The sequence below is a fragment of the Berghia stephanieae genome, chromosome 8, assembly GCF_034508935.2.
Source record: "Berghia stephanieae isolate SIO BIC M18660-M18661 chromosome 8, UCSD_Bste_1.3, whole genome shotgun sequence".
In the NCBI taxonomy this organism is placed as follows: Eukaryota; Metazoa; Mollusca; class Gastropoda; order Nudibranchia; family Aeolidiidae; genus Berghia; species Berghia stephanieae.
In genome coordinates, this window is record NC_088367.1 from 38,847,430 (window position 1) to 38,869,551 (window position 22,122).

General features: G+C 36.2%; 1 protein-coding gene and 1 long non-coding RNA gene across 4 annotated transcripts in view; one reads left to right on the top strand and one right to left on the bottom strand.

Moving 5' to 3' along the window:
• LOC144978646 (uncharacterized) overlaps positions 1–22,122 on the top strand; it is a 52,303-nt gene that overhangs the window by 8,360 nt on the left and 21,821 nt on the right. The gene's annotated exons all lie outside the window — the stretch shown is intronic.
• Positions 1–22,122, bottom strand: part of LOC144978645 (myomodulin neuropeptides 1-like) — a 132,247-nt gene that overhangs the window by 939 nt on the left and 109,186 nt on the right. For both annotated transcript variants that reach the window (XM_078924959.1, XM_078924958.1), the window contains exon 3: positions 1–4,445. This exon is cut by the window's left edge and continues 939 nt beyond it. In XM_078924959.1, the coding sequence (XP_078781085.1) occupies positions 3,418–4,445 (1,028 nt within the window). In that variant the 3' untranslated portion in view covers positions 1–3,417. The remainder of the gene's footprint in view (positions 4,446–22,122) is intronic.

Genomic DNA, 22,122 nt, shown 5'->3' on the forward strand with positions numbered 1-22,122 from the left:
GTGACGTCAGATTATAAATTTTTAAAAATTCACACGAAACCAGATTCTTTAAAAATGAGTATCAATTAAATATTTTGGAAGATGTTTTTAATTCAAATATGATGAAATAAGAATCGATTGAGGGGTAGAATAAATGATTTCTTACACTCTTGAGTTTTTGGAATTCGAACTTTGTTCCCAATGCGTACTCGCAAGCTCGTGCAGTGGTTGGGAACACGTCCGGAATTCCAAACAGCAAGAGTGTAAGAATGGTATATTAATCTGTTATACACAGTGTTTTTCAAGGCATTTACCATTGCCAATACTGATAATGCAAAATCCATACACAGGTCTTCTTGATAATAAAAAGGCCAAAAATGTGAAATTCTCGGGTGAAAATGAATATTTGTCCCCCCCCCCCCCCCCCCCCATCCGCACTATAATAAACAATTTGCCATGAGCACGTTCAATGAATATCGCTTCAAAATGTCTCGAATAAAAAAATGTGTAGTTGCATCCAAAATCGTAATTCTAGGAAATTTTTTGTAGCGGAAATAAAACACAGAAGTGAGTAGAAAAGTGACAGAGAACAATAGAGAATAAAAACCTTGCGGATTTGAACCCACGACCTTAATGTCATGGCAACAGTGGTGGATGGCGTCGATTATAGAGCGTCTCTCTCGCGCCAGGCGAATTCTAATGGCCTCAAAGTATTTATTCCCTGTTTTCCTGTAGTACTTTTCCAATCACTTCATTTCTTGTTGTTTTCAACATAAGTGCCTTCTCCTCTCAAATGTCTGAGCTCTATAACATTTTTGCTCTCAAAACTCGAAACAGCCATCAGTTCTAGATCAATGGTTTATCTGTTTGCACGAGCTCTTGACGCTGTTCTAAGAGGAATATTTGTGTCAGTGTATGACATAATCAGTCGGAAGGTGAAAATTTTGTATTTGCATTTCTTTGCATTTTCTGGAAGAATATGCTTTCAAGAGAATTTCAATATTTATTTGAAGTAAATCGGGTGATTTTTCAGGAAGTTATAGTCAGATGTATGGGAATAGTATCCAGCAACTTTTCTCAAATTCATACTTTTTCAACTTGACTAGCTGTAAAAAATAATTAAAAGTGAAATTAAGCTTTGATATTTCCCGAAGATGTACAAAAAGGGTTGCTTTAATAATTTATGACAAGAACTCATTTTTGAAAAAAATTGACCTTTTAACTAAACTTGGCAATATCTCAGATCAAACCTTTTCACCATCCGACTGATTATGTCATTCACTGTAACATTTACTTAGCATTATAGATCAGATTGTGTTCTTTACAAAGTATTCAAGATATCATCCAGAAAAGCAGGCACTTATGTTGGTAACAACAAGAGATTAAGTGAGTAGGAAAGTGCCAGAAGACAATAGAGAATAAAAAAAATTTCCCGGCGGTGATGGGGCTTTGAACCCGCGACCTTATTGGTACGACAACTCTGCCTGGTCGGTGAGAGCGTGTCTCTACCGTATGAGCTATCCTCGATCCTGGGATTATCTTGGGATCGTGGATAGCTCATACGGTTGAGTCACGCTCTCACCGGCCAGGCCGAGTTGTACCAATAAGGTCGCGGGTTCAAACCCCCATCACCGCCGCGAATTTTTTAAAATTCTCTATTGTCTTCTGGCACTTTCGTACTCACTTCATTTCTTCAAGATATCATCGTTGCATAACGTGTTTATTCATTTTTTACAAAAACACAGCATAGCACCGATGTCAAGGAATAATTTGATTTAAGAACATACACTGGAATGTTTCCATTTTTTTCTTCTTTCTAGATTTCATTCCATTGATTATTGTATTGCAATTAAAGAGCTGAAATCAAGATAATTGAAGTGGTTAGTGAAGAAGTAAACATTAGTATTTAAGTTTTTTGATTGACCTAGATTGACAATTGACTAAAGGACTAATGTGTTTAATTTCATTGGAGGGAAAAGAATAAATAAGACACGTGAAGACTTTGAAGAAAAATTGATCCGTTCCCTATCATCCTATTCAGCTCTGTTTTGAAAAATATCGTATTAATTACTTAGTCCTGTCTGTCAGAGTGTAGACATTATAATTAATTGAATCATAAAAAATGGCAGAGGATCAAAGAATTAACAAAAAAACTTGAATAGTCACAGTAGAAACAAAAACATTTAAACTATAATAGAAAGAGTATGGATGTAGGTACAATAATATTTGATTATAATTTTTGGTGCTATAATCGTGAGATTGACAAATACTCGTATGTAGTGGTCGTGGTAGTGTCAGTGATGGTAGTCGTGGTTGTAACAGTTTAGTATTAATTAGTGTAGTAAAAGTGGTATTATTAGTAGTAATAGAAGTAGTAGTAATAGTAGTAGTAGTAGTAGTAGTAGTAGTAGTAGTAGTAGTAGTAGTAGTAGTAGTAGTAGTAGTATATAAGTAAGTAGTAGTATAGAGTAGTAGTAGTAGTAGTAGTAGAGTAGTAGTAGTAGTAGTAGTAGTAGTAGTAGTAGTAGTAGTAGTATAGTAGTAGTAGTAGTAGTAGTAGTAGTAGTAGTAGTAGTAGTAGTAGTAGTAGTAGTAGTAGTAGTAGTAGTAGTAGTAGTAGTAGTAGTAGTATAGTAGTGGTAGTAGTAGTAGTAGTAGTAGTAGTAGTAGTAGTAGTAGTAGTAGAAATAGTAGTAGTCGTTGTAATAGTCGTAGTAGTAGTAGTAGTAGTAGTAGTAGTAGTAGTAGTAGAAAAAGTAGTAGTAGTCGTTGTAGTAGTCGTAGTAGTAGTAGTAGTAGTAGTAGTAGTAGTAGTAGTAGTAGTAGTAGTAGTAGTAGTTGTAGTAGCAGCAGTAGTAGTAGTAGTAGTAGTAGTAGTAGTAGTAGTAGTAGTAGTAGTAGTAGTAGTAGTAGAAGTAGTAGTAGTAGTTGTAGTAGTTGTTGTTGTTGAAGTAGTTGTCGTAGTATTAGTAATTTGTAGAATTGTTGTTTCAATTGTTGTTTTTGTTGCTGCTATTGCTATTGTTCATGTTGCAGATATAATCATAAGTAAAATAGGGGTTGGTAGATACAACAGAAGAACTAGAAGCAACAACAACACATTGCGTGTGCGATAATACTGCAGATGACAAAAAATATTGTTTAAAAAACATAAAATAATTTACAATATCTGAAAAGAAAAAAACCCAACTCCATCTTCAATATATTATTCGTCATTAATACCTAAAGACTTGTCTTCTGTAACGGTCACGCTTCTTTAAAAATTATTTGATCATGAAAAATTCCCAAATTTTCAATTTAATTCAAGCAATTCTGATACAAACTTTCAATTTTTATTTTCGAAAACGAAAGGCATTACTTTGGAATTCATTTTTAATAAAATTGTATTCGCTTTCATTTGAATTCAAAACTATCTAGAATATGTAAATCTCCCCTGCCCTATTCTTTATTCTTAACGGATCCGTTGTCTACTGATCTCTTTCCCAATCTCAACATATTCAAATTCCTTTTCTCCGCTCCATCTTTCTGACGTTTCCCCAACCGTAGCATATTCAAATTTCTCTTGGACGCTTCACTTCCGGCCATATCTTCTCTCTTGCCCAGTCTCAACATATTCAACTGACGTTTACCCAGTCTTAACATATTCAATTGACGCTTGCCTAACCTCAACATGTTCAGTTGTCGCTTACCTAGTCTGAGCATGTTCAGATTCCTTTTCTTTCCCAGTCTAAGCATATTCAAATTACGTTTTATCTCATTCTCCATTCCAGGTTGTCTCTTCCCAAGCCTGAGCATGTTCAAATTCCTTTTTCCTAATCTCAAAATGTTAAATGACCTCTTACTGTCGGTAAAATCCGAGTTAAGATTTTCTCTCTGCCTCTTCCCCAACCGTAACATGTTCAAAGCCCCGTTGTACCCTCTTTTGTTGAGTTCATCACCGCTTTCGACGTCCCATAGTTTGCCATTATCATCGACGACAACGCCATCGCCACCATCGTCTGGAAACAATAAATAGGCATCATCACCGTTCCCGTCAATTTTCAAAGTATCGGGGTTGTTATCGTCAACCAAAACATCGCCATTGTCGGTAATGAGAGGAGCAGGAGTCACAAGCATGTTGTCTGAAGGCGTGGATCTTCGGTATCTTAAATGGCGGAAATCATCTTGGAGAGAAAACAACTCCTTGTAGTACTCCTCTGGTGAAATGACGTCATAGACGTACGGTTGCTGTAACTCTTGAGAGATCTTCTCCAAAGCTAACATATTGTCCCCGTTCACATCCTGGTATTGTGGATACAGATAACCGTCATCTCCAGTCCCTCTCTTTCCCAGTCGTAACATGTTAAGTCCCCGGGTAAGACGCATCATATTGTAGTTCCCTCTCTTAACCCTGGTAGGTGCCACTTCATTGTGTTGTTGGGAAACGTGATTGCTGGACACTGGAGCGACATTTTCTTTGGAGGCTTCTGGAAATAATGAAACGAAAGAAAATAAATGAATTAGAATGCATCATGAATAGGTGTTCAGAGAGATCAGTAGCTAGGGTATTGACTCACATGTACAAGACTGGTGTACATTTGCCTAGCGTCCCGATATCGTAGGAGATACACACACACACACACACACACACACACATACGGACACACCCACGTATAAATAAAACCCGATCCAAACTTGTCTTGAGTGCCGAAAACTCAGCTGGTAGCAAGCGCCTCCTAAACAATGGAATGGCGTCGATCTCGGCGTTGATTCAGGATTTTCCTTACATCTACCCTGTTAATCAAGCTTTGATTAGACAGCTGCATTTGACATCGTGGCTCAACGGTGCGGCCTCGCCCTAGTTTAATTTGCGCCGCTACACTGCGGCTGAAGCCTGGGTTATTCCAGTTTTTCCCTTAGAATAGACCCTAGAGACAAATTTCCCTATCGGATGTGTAAAGGAAATTTTATTTTTGTTAGATCTGTAGAAAATTCTTTGCGATAGTCTAGCATATTGTTAAAAAAGCCGGGAGAAATTGTTTTTGTCTACAGAAACCGGGATTAACTCAGCACGAAGATATCAATGGCTCCAAATAAATCTTCCTTCAGAAACATACACAAACGACATTCTACTACACTAAGCGAACACATTTGGAACCTCAAAGAAAAAAAACATACAACACAGCATTACATGAAAAGTCATCTCCAGAGCACAGTCGCACTCCCCCTCTTCTAAGATTTGCAACCTCTGCTTAGAAGAAAAATTCTTCATCATCACAAAACCGAACATGGCAACACTCAACAGAAGAAACGAACTAACATCCCCGTGCAGACATTGAAACAACCACCTTTTATGCAATTACGAACTCCAATGAACACGAATCTAGAAAAATACGAAAAACACAACAATCTACTTTCACTTCCACTTCCTGATGTGAGCTAACTCTTGAAACAATATTGTAGAAGTTGATCATAATTATACTTGAAATGTATGTATATAAATATATATATATATATATATATATATATATATATATATATATATATATATATATATATATATATATATATATATATATATATATTGCCGACGTCACTCAGGTCTTTGTTATTGTTTTTTTGCCATCCATGTTTATGGGTATTTTCACAAAACTGTATTAACCAGGCTATAACCGTTCAAGGTTACACATAGTTTTGTGTGTTGGTCCTTTATACTTCCGGACAGCAATGTCGTGAGCTTCTTAGGCAAGCGCGTATTATCTTTATCCGAACCACGGATGTTGTAAATACTGCACATCAATGAGCTAGAAATGCTAGAAAAGGGAGTTAACAGGAAGTGAATCTATCAGGGTATTCGACGAGTTAGATCATAGTGACCGAATCGTTGGGTCTGTTAAATGACCAAGGTCACCGTGATCTAAAATGATTCGGGAGGTATCCCCGAAATCTCGTTGACATTTTGTCAATATTGCTGGATTGAACTCCGAATCCAGGACTGTCATTGACTGTGTGCCGATAATGGCGGAAAACAGAGTCACTAATCTGATGGATGTCAACGTTTCTAATGCGTTGTTGTTAATGTTTGTTATTTGTTTTTGTTATTTTTTTTAGTTTAAAAAAAAAGTTTGGTGGGGAGTTGGTTGGAGTTGGGGGGGGGGGGGTGAAGGGGTATAAAAGGAACGAAATTGACGTCATTCTCTCGTTTTTGCTTTTACAGACGTTTTTTTTATATAGCCAACGTTTAGGTTACTCACTACATTGTATCAATCAGACTATAAACGTTTAAGGTTACACATAGTTTTGTGCGTTGGTACGTTATTGATAGTGTGCGCTTGGGTAAGAAATTCACAACATTGCCATCCGGAAGTATAACGCTCTCTCTCTCTCTCTCTCTCTCTCTCTCTCTCTCTCTCTCTCTCTCTCTCTCTCTCTCTCTCGGTAACTGCGTCGTCATTGTAAAATTGGAATTCGGGATTCATGCACGACTCTCCCTACATGTTAAAAGTTGCTGTTGGCTTGGGAGACCTTATAAAACGCTTTTAACACATTTAATTTAGTCGATATTTCGCCATATCAAAGCTCAATGTTTAAATTGATAAAATCCACCAATAAACGTGTACGATTCGGGTTGGCCACTTTAGAATCTTCGTCAGCAAGAATAAGACTTAAACAATAAACGAAAACTAACAAACATAATAATATCTGCACTTCTCAGTGTGGCAAGAGATACTGTATAGATAGATTGCGCTTGGCCAAGGAGTTCACAACATTGCCATCCGGAAGTACAACGGACCAACACACAAACTCTGTGTAACCATGAATTTTTATAGTCTGGTTAATACAGTTTAGTGAGAACAACTCACAAACGCGGATGGCAAAACCAATAACAATGCCTGAGTGACGTCATCTTCGAACTATCTATAGATAGTATGCACTTGGCTAAGAAGCTCACAACATTGCCATCCGGAAGTAAAACGGACCAACACACAAACTGTGTGCAACCTTGAAGGTTTATAGTCTGGTTAATACAATTTAGTGAGAAGTACTCATAAACGCGGAGGACAAAAAACAATAACAAAGACATGAATGACGTCATCTTCGAACTATATATATGGTACATCATTTCAAATGAACTGACTCAACCCTAACAACGACTATATCCGCTGTTTACCCGGGTTGCTTTTACCCCATGCATATTTATTACATTTTTCTGAGAAGAATTTTAGGCATTGTATCAAAGCTAATGTTTTTAATGTTTACATGTTATTGGTAGTTAAATAAAAATAGCTAGAATGCACAAGCTCATTTTGAAAAGAAACAAAAATCTCTAGGACTGAGTGAGTTAAATCGCACTAAGATTTTCATTTCAGTGTGCGCTCGTTGTCATGTAAACAAGATAAGTAGAATATTTAAAACTTGACACGAATACACCAACAAAAATGTCATACTAACATTTGACTTCCGTTCAATTGGTGAACTTCTGATAAAACGGAAATCTCCAATTAATTTCCAAAGGCGTCAATACGCGACATGAGAACGTGCATTTAGTTTGCAAGAAATTAATAATTTTTATTTTTTCGACACATTTAATTTGTTTTCGCTGGAACAAATCTTTTACTTTATTTTATTACTCTATTCATTCCATTCAGATTATTTTTTGATTATCCACATTGAAATCTATCATTGCTATCTATTTGGTTTAACGTTGTATTTATCTATTTAAACTAGATTCAGCTTTGCACACACACACACACACACAACACACACAATAATAATAATATATATATATATATATATATATATATATATATTATTTATATATGAGTGTTGGTAGGTACTTGTAGCTAAGAAAGTTCTCGATAATGTTGGTTAGAGCATATACTAATAAATAAAGTCACTCACGTATTTTTTGCCGATACAATTGTTTCAATTAAAAATGACCCTCATCTTGACAGAAACTGAAGGGCTGAATATTTCAGAATTCAAACAAATCTATGCTACGCCCTATTGCCATTCTTCCTTCTTCTTCTTCTTCTTCTCTCTCTTCTTCTTTCTTTCTTCTTATTCTTACTTTTTATCTATTATTTCTATTATTATTATTATTATTATTATTATTATTTATTATTATTATTTTAATTCTTTTTCTTTCTTCTTCTTCTTCTTCTTCTTCTTCTTCTTCTTCTTCTTCTTCTTCTTCTTTCTTTCTTCTTCTTTATTTCTTCTTCTTCTTCTTCTTCTTCTTCTTCTTCTTTTCTTTTTTTTCTTCTTCTTCTTCTTCTTCTTTCTTCTTCTTCTTCTTCTTCTTCTTCTTCTTCTCCTCTTCTTCTTCTTCTTCTTCTTCTTCTTCTTCTTCTTCTCTTCTTCTTCTTCTTCTTCTTCTTCTTCTTCTTCTTCTTCTTCTTCTTCTTCTTCTTCTTCTTCTTCTTCTTCTTCTTGTCTTCATGTTTGAATGTCTAGTTGGTGAAGTAATGTCGTCTTCCTTAGCTCTGTCTATTCATTTGTAATCTTTCAAATGGCGACTCTTTCTAATATTTCGATCTCCTGAGTACGTTCTTACAGAATATAAGTGATTCATTGTTTCTCATAACCCTTTCCAAGGTAAAAAAACGCACACTTCAAAATTTGATTAAACATCTTAGGAAATCCATTCGTTACAGGCAAGGATACAGGGGAGGTAAATATAAGAAAAAGAGGAAGAGTGAGAGTCAGGGAGAGAGAGAGAGAGAGAGAGAGAGAGAGAGAGAGAGAGAGAGAGAGAGAGAGAGAGAGACGGAGAGACAAACAGACGCACACACACAAACACAGACAAAGAGAAAGACACGCATAGATGCAAACACACACACACAAACAAACACACACACATACACACATACAAAACACGCAGAGAGACAAAGAAAACGGGTGAGAGAGAAATAGAGACAAAGACAAAAATAAAGTAGGATGAGAGAGAGGAGAGGAGAGAGAGAGAGAGAGAGAGAGAGAGAGAGGAGAGAGAGAGAGAGAGAGAGAAGATCGGTAGTAGTACATTAGACTAAATATATATATATATATATATATATATATATATATATATATATATATATATATATATATATAAAACCATCATAGATTTCAAATGCTTGACTGCACACGGATTCTTTAACCAGTTTACTGCCATGTTATGAACGCATCCTTCAAATATCGATTGATTTACTTCGCGAAGTCCCAGGTTTGAGAATTTTTGTCAAGATGAGGGTCATCTAAATCGATTGATATTCGAAGGACGAGTTTTCTGGCCAAATTATTAAATACACGTCTTTCCAGAGTTCGGCATGGCAGTTAACGAGTTAATCGTATAGACAGAACGAAGATGACGTCACTCAGGTCTTTGTTATTGCTTTTTACCATCCACGTTTATGAATAATTCTCATTCACTAAATTGTATTAACCAGACCATAAACTTCCAAGGTTACACTTAGTTTTGTGCGTTGGCCCGTTATACTTGGCAATGTTGTGAGCTTCTTAGCCAAGCACATAAACTATCTATATTGAACGCCGTGCTTTATCAGCGTGACTCCAAACAAAGACACACGAAAGGGACGAGATTTACAGTATTACGTGAAGAAAGTAATCAATATGGACTGGTACACTTTACTTCTTCACCCCGAAATAAACAACAATACGTATTCAAAATTTTGGCCAGAAAGCTCGTCCTTCAAATATCGACCGATTAAAATTTAAAACTTTTAAAACATGGCACACACGTCTAGGAAAAATCTCTCCAACCAACCTGAAAGTATTTTTGCCGAGAGGAGGGTAATTTTAATCGAACGGTATTTAAAGTACGAGTTTTATGGCCAAAATTCTAAATACGTTTATTTTTAAATATAGTACAGCAGTATATTGGTTTGCCGGCCATCCAGATATAGTCAGAAATCCTAGTGTAGTCATGGTTTTTTAAATGCGATTTTATCCATGTGCCCTTTTTTCATGACTGATAACACATATTTTATATTGTCTCAATGTTGACATGTAAATCTCGCAAACCAATTCCAAAAATACTCCATAGAAACAATGTTATGTGAATCGGCGGCTTTCAAACATTATTTGTTTGAATCTTTTTTATCTTGGTTATATCAATTTTGATAATTTTGTTATACGTCAATCTACAATTCTCATTTCTCATCTCAAAGCATATTATAATATTTTCTTTAATGGCATCGAATATCAGGGCTGCTCAGTGGTCTTCGGTCTTTGCTTCGTACACGAAAGGTACCGAGTTTGATCACCCGCCGCTGCGAGGTGTGTGTGTGGCCTTGAGCAAGTCATCTCGCCCTAGCTCAATTTGCGGCGCTGCAATTCAGATGACGCCTGGGTTATTCCAGTCTTCCCTTGAAATAGACCTTAGAGACAAATTTCTTCTATGAGATGAATAAAGATATATTTTTTAATGGAACAAAATACACCCATGAGAGTATGTTGATTTACATGATAAGGATTTTCATTCTCAGAGTAACAAAATCATCACCTTGACTCGTATGGCTCCAGCATAACACTTTATAAAAAAACAAATAAACTAAAAAAAAACCCAAAACAACAACAAACAAATGTTATCAAGTTTAAGTTTTTAAAAATTGTTATTATCGACTCTATGTGAAAATGCAATTGAAGGCTGGTTTTCCAAAACTTGTTAAGTCGATTTTTCTACTTTTTGAGATTTTCCATCATTGAGATAAATTTAAATGTAAATTTTATTTTAAGCATCAAATGGCACAATAATTTCCTTATATTTGTGTGAATTTGAAGTTTAATCATGATAAAACTATAGAACGAATGAGAAATTATAAGGGAAATAATCCTCAATATCTCAAAATGGGAAAAACGAAGTTAGGGAGTTTTGGAAAACCACTCTTCAATTACATATGCAAAAAATAAAAAATTAGAAATTAAACAAAAAAATATCCTTGTAGCATCTCTATCTATCTAGCAAATATCTCAGGACTTCTATTCATTAGGAACCAAATCGGCGTCTCTAATTTTCTATAAAATATTTACTTTGCAAACCTTTTCTCCCACCACTCTACTCTCAAAGAGAAACTCAACTGAGAAATCATAGAACGGTGGACCGGATCTATTGAAATTATTCCAGTGACGGGCAAAGCCATGGCGACTCCCCCATTGACTTCGCTAAGTCAAGCTAGACCGGGCTCTTATGAGTCTATAATCGGACACTTCTCTTCATCGAAGGATCCACTTGACGATCGGAAATTTCCGTTCGTAAATCTGTTTGTCTATGGGGACGGTTACACGTTAAGCGTCTCAATGTCCGGTCAGGAATGAGCGGATGTGATGAAATCAAATACTAAAACTGAATGGCGGGTGATGTAAGTGTTTGCAATAGGGGACGACTTCCAGGTTACACAGTCTGTTGAGAAATTGTCTAACATCGATGGAGCTCTTGCTGTCGAAAGAAAGTAAAAATTAAAATGTCTTTATTATTTTTTTTGCGCAAGTTTTTATCCCTCTGTAGATATTTACTCATTTTATTATTTTTCTTCTTTCCTTTCTAATTTCTATGAATTTTTAAATGTAAATTTGATTTGTTAGTAAGCTTGGACGGGGTTACTTTATCATTTGTCAATGTCACTATGATGATCTTGTGTTAAATTTACATTGGAGACGCACCCTACAGTGGGTATACATTTATTATAATGTGAATATATATATATATATATATATATATATATATATATATATATATATATATATTATATACATACATCCATATATATATGTATATAACGTATAAGTGGGTTGATCGTTGATCAAATATGATCGAAATTGTTCGATTTGCATGACATTTTTCTGTAAAAGATCATATATTTATCAGAGATAAGAGATTTCATGGGAAAATATGAAAACGTCTGACATGCACTTTCACGTTATTGCCCACCAAATCACAAAAACCAAGAAGTTCATCTTTTTACAATATATTATTATGTCAATATGATCCAGAGGTAAATACAACTCAAGCAATAGAGAACCCACGAGGAGCCGACTCCCCCCCCCCCCCCCTTCCCCTCCCCCTCCCCCTCCCCCTCCCCCCTTCTCCAGAAAGGCAAAGATGAGCCGCTCTCTGGGTTGGAGGGGGCGGGGGTGGGGGGAGGAAGGTATATTGTGTTTGACTCTCTTTCAAATAATAAACAATGAAGGGGAAACACGACTTTGCAACTCTTGAACAGGCTGAGTTAGATACAAAACATCCAGGGAAGGGCAACTGTGAAATGGAGTTCTGCGTTGCAGGAGGATGAACCATCTTGTCGAGCTGCAGTGGCAACAGTAGCGGAAGATGATTGCGGGTTAGAAATCTTACCTTATCCTTCCTCCTAACTCATTTTTTCCCCTTCGGATTTTAAATAATCCCTACATTGAAAAAAGACTACGAAGGAAAGCGATTTGAACATAAAATTGATATTTTTTAAGAGCATCAAAACACTGGTGGAAGGCCGATTCCAAAATCGTCTGCTATGAAGGGCTTTTTAAGGTCTAGTAGAGCTGAGAAAAGTATAGCACATTAGCAAGGAGCTACGTGAAAAAATAAAAGTACGTAATAAAAGAAATTATGAGCAGTGGACCCGTGGTCACTGCAATTTGTATTTGATCAACCCTATTATATATATATATATATATATATATATATATATATATATATATATATATATATATATAATGGATTGAAAAAGAGAGATGAGAGAGCAATAGATAGATAAATAAATAGAAAGAGAATGAGAGAGAAACACACACACACACACACACACACAGAGAAGAGAGAGAGAGAGAGAGAGAGAGAGAGAGAGAGAGAGAGAGAGGGGGAGAGAGAATAATGTTGAACATTAGTAGTGGTACCAATTCGTCACTTAGTAAGATTAAAAAGAAACTCTCCCCCCCCCCTCTCACCCTTTCCCTCCCTCCCATCCCCATAATGTTCCCTTTGCCAAAAGAGATAAATGAATGGAGTTTGACAATTTAAAATAGGGTAAACACAATTCCCCATCAAAATGCTTGACAGTCTATTCCTAAAACCAAAAGGACTTATAGCAACCCACATCATCTGACCTCATAATGAGGTTTTTCCAAGATTTAAAGGAAGAAGAAGAAGAAGAAGAAGAAGAAGAAGAAGAAGAAGAAGAAGAAGAAGAAGAAGAAGAAGAAGAAGAAGAGAAGAAGAGAAGAAAGAAGAAGAAGAAGAGAAAAGAAAGAGAAAGAAGAATGAGGAAAAGAGAAGAAGAGAAGAAGAAGAGAAAAGAGGAAAAAAATAAGATAAAAGAAGAAGAGTGAACGAAAACAGAAAGAACAATGAAAAGATAGAAAGGAAGGAAAGAAGAAAAAAAGAGAAGAAAAAGAAGATAGTAAATAAGAAGAAAATGAAGATTGGGAGGAAAAAAGAAAAGGAAGGTAGGAGAGAGAAGAAGAAGAAGAAGAAGAAGAAGAAGAAGAAGAAGAAGAAGAAGAAGAAAAAGAAGAAGAGGCACATTTAGATAGGGCAACAACATGGGAAAGATGTAAGATAAGAACAAGTATAGTGAATAAGAGGATAAACACTCCAGTAGATTTTAACCCTTTCTGACTGGTGTTCGATTTCACCCCAACTTGACACCAGACTTCATCATTCAGCCAGTGAAATGCCGTAATCTGGAAAGACTCGAATCTAAAAATTTGTCCAGAAAACTAGATAGTCTTTCAAATATCGACCGATTTAAATGACCCTCCTTTGGCATCTCGGCAAAAAGTCTCAAACCTGGAACCTCTCGTGGTCCTAGGATTGAGAGTTTTGCCAAGATGGTGGCCATTTGAATCGATCGATATTTGAAGGACGAGTTTGGGTTTTTTTTGGCCAAATTTTAAAGTTAATTTCTTTCCCGAGTGCTGTAGTTAAATGGTTGAAATCAAACAAGAGAGCAGTTAGTAACAGCAAAGCTATTCGTGCCTTGTTTTGTTATTTAAGTGAGCTTATATCAACCTCTATAATGACTATGTGGTCTACCTGTATGACATTCGCTTTCGGATCGGAAGGTCCTGGGTTCGAGCCTCGCTCAGCCCATTGTTGAGTCCTTGGAAAAGGCTCTTTACTCACATTCTCTCACCGTACTCAGGTACTCTCTCTCTCTCTCTCTTCTCTCTGTCTCTCCCCCTTGCACCCACTCACACAGACACATACACATACACACACACACACACACACATTTTTACCTATTATGTTTTAACTATTATGACAATCTAATACATATAACATATTTCGTGTTTACTTGAAGAAGGCCAACGGCCGAAACGTCGTTTGTTTTGTGTTGTTCCCTTCTATATGAGTCACATTTACTCACTTTATCTTTCTCTAAACCCAAGTCAACCACCTTTATCTATAAATAGAATTTCCAACATATAAACCACTCCGATACAACACCGGTTTGAAACAATGTGACACATATGAACGATGAGAAATTCAGAGGTCAACGGAAAGGGATAAAATGCCCACACGATCCTTGCCGGACTCTGGAAAAAAAACTTATTTTTAATTTTGGCCAGAATAATCGTCCTTCAACTATTGATCGATTTAAATGACACTCATCTTGGTAAAAAAACTCTCGAATCTAGTTCTTTGCGAAGTCCCAGGTTAGAGAGCTTTTTTTGTGCCAAGATGAGGGTCATTTAAATCGATCGATATTTGAAGGACGAGTATTCTGGCCAAATTTTAAAATATGGGTTTGTCCAGAGCAAGGCAGATCAGGCAATTCATCCCTGGGTACGCTGGTCACGTGATCCGTGGTAGCGAATTGTTCCCAGGGCTTTAAAAGTCACCAGATTATCCGCTAGTCAAATACACCAAGGGTGAGGCAAATAAATCCCTGTCGTCGAAGATGAGATGGCCGTAGTGTTTGGTCCTAACAACGGCGGGATAATCAGATATAAGAAATAAGATACTCCTTGGGCTTTATTTCCCCTCTTGAATACTGCCTTTTGGCGTAATACAACTACTACTACTACGAGAGAGAGAGAGAGAGAGAGAGAGAGAAAGAGAGAGAAAGAGAGAGAGAGAGAGAGAAAGAGAGAGAGAGAGAGAGAGAGAGAGAGAGAGAGAGAGAACAGATAAATATATAGATTGATAGTTGACAGATAGTTGGAGAGAAAATCCGATCAAAAAGAAATAGTAAGCAGATAGAGAGATGGATAGATCGGTGGATAGAGAGGGTGGATAATATGAAACCGATCGAATCCATAATAGATAACATTGAAAAAATATGGAAAATATTAAATATGACATGTTTATAATAGATGCTGACAGACAGACAGACAATTGGATTCAATAGTCTGATGTCACCTCGCCCAGCAATGGCGGCCATCGTGGTTCAAAACAAAGAATATCGGTACTTTTTATTCTTCATGCTGGCTAGAACTTTTCATATGTCTTATGATTAGAATGTGTAAAAGTCAAAACACGATCAGATTTATAATGTTTTTTTCTTCCTCTGGATACGCTTTTATGCTCGTCGGAGAAATATTTCATAAGGGCGTCCGCCATTGTTAATATAGTTTAGAGCCAGTTACTATGTTGCCATGCGTCATTATGAGGGAAGTGACATTACAACTGTTGAAGAGTATTGAAGCTGACAAGAAGACAGACAAATATACAGACACGCAGTCAGACAACAATCACACAGAAAGACAACGCAAGCAAATAAAGAATAAACAAGAGAAGTAGAAAAGAAACCCAAATGAGGAATTAGGAAGGTATAAATTTCGATCAAAGGCGATCAAATCCAGGGGTGATAATTGAAAGGGAGATGTTTATTGAGGGGTGTGTAATGCACTGATTTATCGCCCTTGTCTCATTTACGAACACAGAGAATTCAATTAAAATGCTCAGGAATGAAAAACAGAACCAAAAAAAAAAAAAAAAAAAAAAAAATTACGGTTTGAGTATAAGGCAATTTCTACCAAATTTGAGATAATCTCTGTACAAACTTCAACTGGCGTACCATGGAAAGACATGTATTTTAAAAAATTGTCTAGAAAACTCCATCGATTCAAATGACCTTCACCTTGGCAAAAACTTTCAAACCTGGGAACCAAAAAAACTCTCGAACCTGTGACGCAAAAACTCTCAACCCTGGGACGCAAAAACTCTCAAACCTGGGACGCAAAAACTCACAAACCCGGGACGCAAAAACTCACAAACATGGGACACAAAATCTCTCAAACCTGTGACGCAAAACCTCTCAACCCTGGGACGCAAAAAATCTCAAACCTGGGACAAAAATACTCTCAAACCTGGGACGCAAAAAGTCACAAACCCGGGACGCAAAAACTCACAACCTTAGGACGCAAAAACTCTCAACCCTGGGACGCAAAAATTCTCAAACCTGGGACGCAAAAACTCACAAACATGGGACGCAAAAACTCTCAAACATGGGACGCAAAAACTCTAAACCCTGGGACGCAAAAACTCTCAAACTGGGACCCAAAAACTCTCAAACCTGGGACGCAAAAACTCACAAACCTTTGACCTCGTGCCATTCAAGAGTAAAGCAGACAATTCCTCATTAACGACATCATTACAATAATCGCCGATTTAAGTTTCCATCATCCATCTTAAGGGGATTTCTTTGGTTATGTTCATGTAATATCGCAAAATCATAGTTTGGAGTCAGTAACCATTTGGTCCACTCTTCTCCATTCCAATCGGAATTGACCATGTATCTATGTATCTATCTACCTATCCATCTATCTATCTATCTACCTATCTATCTATCTGTATATCTATCTATTTATATACATATCTTTCTATCTATTTATCTATTTATCTATCTATTTGTCCATCTATCTATCTATCTATCTATCTATCTATCTATCTATCTATCTATCTATCTATCTATCTATCTATCTATCTAGCTATCTATCTATTATTATTATTATTATTATTATTTTATTATTATTATTATTATTATTATTATTATTTATTATTATTATTATTAATGTTATTATTGTCATTCATTGTCATTATATTATTATTATTATTATTATTATTATTATTATTATTATTATTATTATTATTATTATTATTATCATTAACAACTATGCGCCGAGCGAGGCTCGAACCCGTGACCTTCCGATCCGAAAGCGAGTGTCAAACCGTACGACAACATACTACCCGTGGAGACAAATACAAATACGTTTTTATAACTTTATCTCTTACAATTTTTCTAACTTTGGTTTAATGTAAGGACAGATAATACACGGAAGAGTTTGAAATTTATAGCCAAAGACTCCAAAAGTATAAATCACTTCAAAAATACAATCAACAGGGAGCTCTATAATTTAATATATGAATTGGATGAATGAGTTTTTAATTTGTATATTTTTGATTGTTTATGACGTCTAAATGGTGATCATAATTATTATCATATCTAAGAAATTTTAACCTGTACCTTACATTTTTTTCACAGGACATTTAAAGGGTCTTTGACCTAATAATGTCGTTAACCTTATGTTATAATATATGTTATATACTTTATGGTCAAACGTTTGGTACTATGTTATGCAATACAAAATAATATGATGATTCAAGAAATGGTAACACAATCCAATATTTCAAAAACTTATAAATTTAGCTCAAGGCGTCGACCAAGGTATCATGATACCCAACGGACATAATTATCCGCGTCGGCTGACAGACGAGAAATTCGATCCTCGTATTGACATTGAGTTATATTTTTTATGACTTATTTTCTTCTCTGTGTGTGTTTGTGTTTGTGTGTGCGTGTGTGTGTGTATGTGTGTGTGCCTATGTCTGTTTTTTCCTATTTTCCAATTTGGATTTTCATTTTAACTTTATCTTGAGCATGTATATAGCGCAATATCCACTAAACGTGCTCAAGGCGCTTTACAAGGGGTCTCTAGTCGACAGCAACAATTAAAATGAATGGCGAAACATGACGCCTGTTATGCCATTTTACTTTTTTTTCGATAGAGACAATGCTATTACTGGTAATGTACTCATTTTGCACATGAGAGAATGTGGATAAAGAGCCTTTTCCAAGGACTCAACCATGCGCAGCTTAGAGCTGGACTCGAATCCCAGTCCTTCCGATCCAAAGACGAGTATCCTACAACTAGATCACATTATTGGATTATTTTTTTCGAGGGGTAGTGGGCGGGGAGGTGAGGCTTTCGACATTGACAACACCCAAGCAAACACCTGAGGAGCGGACATCTATTTATCTATTATTTTGTTTGTTTGTTTGTTTATTGTTACAAATTTGTTTTCGTTCATTCCACCCACCCATTCGGAATTGACCTTTTAAAATATTTTAACCTTTCTACGTGGAAATGAAGCAATTAGGGACTAATCACTAAACAAAATTTCACGCAATGTCGACCTGCCGTATGTTCTAAACTTTGATCAATGCCAAATGTCAAGGCTCGTCTGAGTAAATGGAAGAAAAGTTTTTCAGAAAAAAATATCGAGCTTTTATATAGCGCAATGTCCACTACAAGTGCTCAAAGCGTTATACAAGGGGTCCGTGGCCAACAGCAATGAGTAATACGTAGGACGAGACATGACGCCTGTTTGGCGATATTTTTTATTTTATTTTTTTACGGTCAGGTGCTCATTTTACGTTTAAATAAATAACAATGTGAAATCGAAAGTGGAGCTAAATTCTTGGGTTTCGTTAAAAAAAATACGGAAAATACTTTTAGGAGAACGACTTTTGGTAAAATATGCAAACGACTTGTTAGTAAAAATTGGATTGGAATAGCGTCCTGTCTGATATAATGAATAAACGATTAAAGAACGAATGAATCACGGTGTTGCAGGTGGGAGGTTATTCTACGTATTAGAACTGTGAGAGATTGCGAGTAAAAAGCCTTTTCCAAGGACTCAACGATGCGTCGCTCACAGCAGGACTCGAACCCAGGAACTTTATACCCGGCAGGCGGAGGTTATGATTTTTTAACTAAACGCATAACATCAATAGTGAACATATGAGAGACGTAAGTAGCATATTTATTGTCTTGTTAAGGAGAATGGACATATTTGTATTTTCAAAATTTGAGCTTTTATGTAGCGCAATATCCACTCAAAGCGCTTAACAAGGGTCCCTGGACAACAGCAACAGTTAACATATAGGACGGGGCATGACGCCTGTTTGGCGATGTTACAACGCTGTTAATGGCCAGGTACTTGTTCTTGTTAAAATTAGGAATCAGTTTATGCCATTGAGTGATAGTCATCAATTTGCTTACAAACCAGGACGTGGCGTAGAGGATGCCATTTTGCTGTTTACAAACAACATCTACAGGCATCTAGATCACGCTAGGAGCTATTGCAGATTGCTTTTTGCAGATTTTTCTTCAGCGTTCAATACAATGCAACCTCAGTTGGTTGTTCAAAAATTGACTAGTCTGAATTTAAACAAGTATATAATTGCTTGGGTGCTCGAATTTCTTACGGAGAGAGCACAATATGTTCAATTAGGACAAAACAAATCTTCCTGTATAACTACAAATACTGGTGCTCCTCAAGGTTGTGTATTGTCCCCTGTATTATTCACAATATACACGAATGACTGTAGAAGTCAAAACCTGAGTGTACCTTTAATAAAGTTTGCAGATGACACCGCTCTTCAAGGCCTCATAACAAATGGCAACGAAGTGGCTTATAGGCAAGAAATTGATAGATTTGTGTCTTGGTGTGCTGCCCACCACCTAGAGCTTAACATAAGCAAGACAAAGGAGCTAGTGATTGACTTTAGGAGAGTGAAGGAACCGATAGAACCGTTAAAATTAAAGGACCAATTAGTCCAGCGAGTTCCTCACTACAAATACCTTGGTGTAACGATTGATGACAGGCTCAAGTGGGATGAACATTTGAAAATAATTAGGCATAAGATGTGCAGACGTACATATTTTTTATCAAAACTCTCTCAGTTTAGAATAGATAAAACCCTCTGCACATTATTTTATAGAGCAGTAATCGAAAGTGTTTTGTCATTTTGTATAACAGCTTGGGGAGGCAATTGCTTAGCAGTGGAAAGGAACAAAATAAATTCAAATATTAAAAAATCCATTAAACGCTATATAAATGATGTTGACGATGTAGATCTTTTATACGAGAAATTTTGTATAAATAAAATAACTAAAATATTAAATGACCAGTATCATCCACTAAGACCATCAATTATTATGTCAGAAAGAAGTGGTCGCCCTTTCTCTATTTCAACGAAAACAGAGAGACACCGAAAATCTTTTCTGCCGTCCAGTATTAGGCTTTATAACAACAAGCAATAATCATTTTATATAATTATTTCTCAATTTTACTTTTTAAAAATATAAATATTAATTCATTAATTTATTTGTTTTGCAATCTTTTCAATTTTCAATTTATAGTGACAGTTTTAACTATTTTTTTTTTTACAGTGTTGAAATTATTCATATTATAAAGCGCAGCTCTGGTTATAGAGCTGCTCCCTTTTTTTTTATATATACATCCTATTTCCATTGTATTTTTATCTTATTGTGTAAATTATAACACGTCTGTACAAAAAATTTCCTTTTTGGGATGCAATAAAGTATTATTATTATTATTATTATTATTATTATTATTATTATTATTATTACTCATTTTACACCCGTCTACGGTGAGAGAATGTGAGTAAAGAGCCTTCTCCAAGGATTCAACTATGCGCCGAGCGAGGCTCGAACCCAGGACCTTCCGATCCAAAAGCGAGTGTCATACGACTAGACCACATAGCCGCACATTTGTATAAGCGTCATAAACCCAAGGGGTCCCGATAGCTCAGTTGGTAGAGCGTTCGCTTCACACACAAAGGGACCAAAATCGATCCCGGATGAAGTCGAGATATTTTATTAACCCCCCCCCTCCCCTATCCCCATCCCCCCCCCCCCCCCCCCCCCCCCCCCCCCCCACACACACACACACCTACCCTCCAAGCTCGCAAGCTCGTGTAACGGTTGGGAACACGTACGGAATTCCAAAGAGCAAGAGTGTAAGAATCGTATATTATCTTATATCTATTATGATAAAAAAAAAAGTATTGGGGTTAGATGTAAAACAATACAAATCAAAACAAATCCAAATCAATTTTAAAAACAAACCAACGAAAAAGATATGAGAATCCCTAGAAACAACAAACATAACAAATAAAATTCGACGACGAGGACAACAACAACAACAACAACAGCTACAACAACAACAACAGCTACAACAACAACAGCTACAACAACAACAACAACAGCAACGACAACAGCTACAGCAACAACAACAAGAACAAGAACAACAACAACAACAACAACAGCTACAACAACAACAACAAGAACAACTACAACCACAACAACAACTACAACAACAACAAGAACAACAACAACAAGAACAACAACAACAACAACAACAACAACAAAAACAACAACAACAAGAACAACAACATCAACGACAAAAGAAATAATAACTCGAGAAGCTACCCAAAATTGACATAATTTTATGGATCTTGGAAAGAGTCTTACATGCTTGGAGAAGACATCAAACCGAATATTACGAATCGAAAACGAGTTGTTGGATATGCCAGAGAAACCATAGCCGTGTCGGATGATTATAAACGGTTGTAAGGTGTCTTTAACATTTTCAGAATATCTGAAGTTTGAATAGGGAACAATCTTAGAGAAAATACATAGACGTATTCTGCTATACATTTACAAAACCATTTTTATTCAAAATTTGTCCTGAAAATGTTATCTTGTCATAATAATATTTGGACTGATTGAAGTTTAAAATGATCTCGCCCATTCTCTGAAAAATAGATCTATCCAAAAACTTGAGCTTCTTTTAAATAATTATTTTTTCCCGACAACTTATGAATTATCTGCGGCTATGTGGTCTAGTGCTATGACAATCGCTTTCGGATCGAAAGGTCTTGGGTTCGAGTCCCGCTCTGAGAAGCGCATAGTTAAGTCCTTCGAAAAAATATGCTCTCTCACGGTACTCAGGTGCAAAATAAGTACCTGCCCACTATTGGCGTTGTCTCTCCTACATGTTAAGGGGTTGTTGTTGGCTAGGGACCCCTTGTAATGCGCTTTGAGCCGGTTTAGTTGTTTTTGTGTTATATAAAAGCGCAA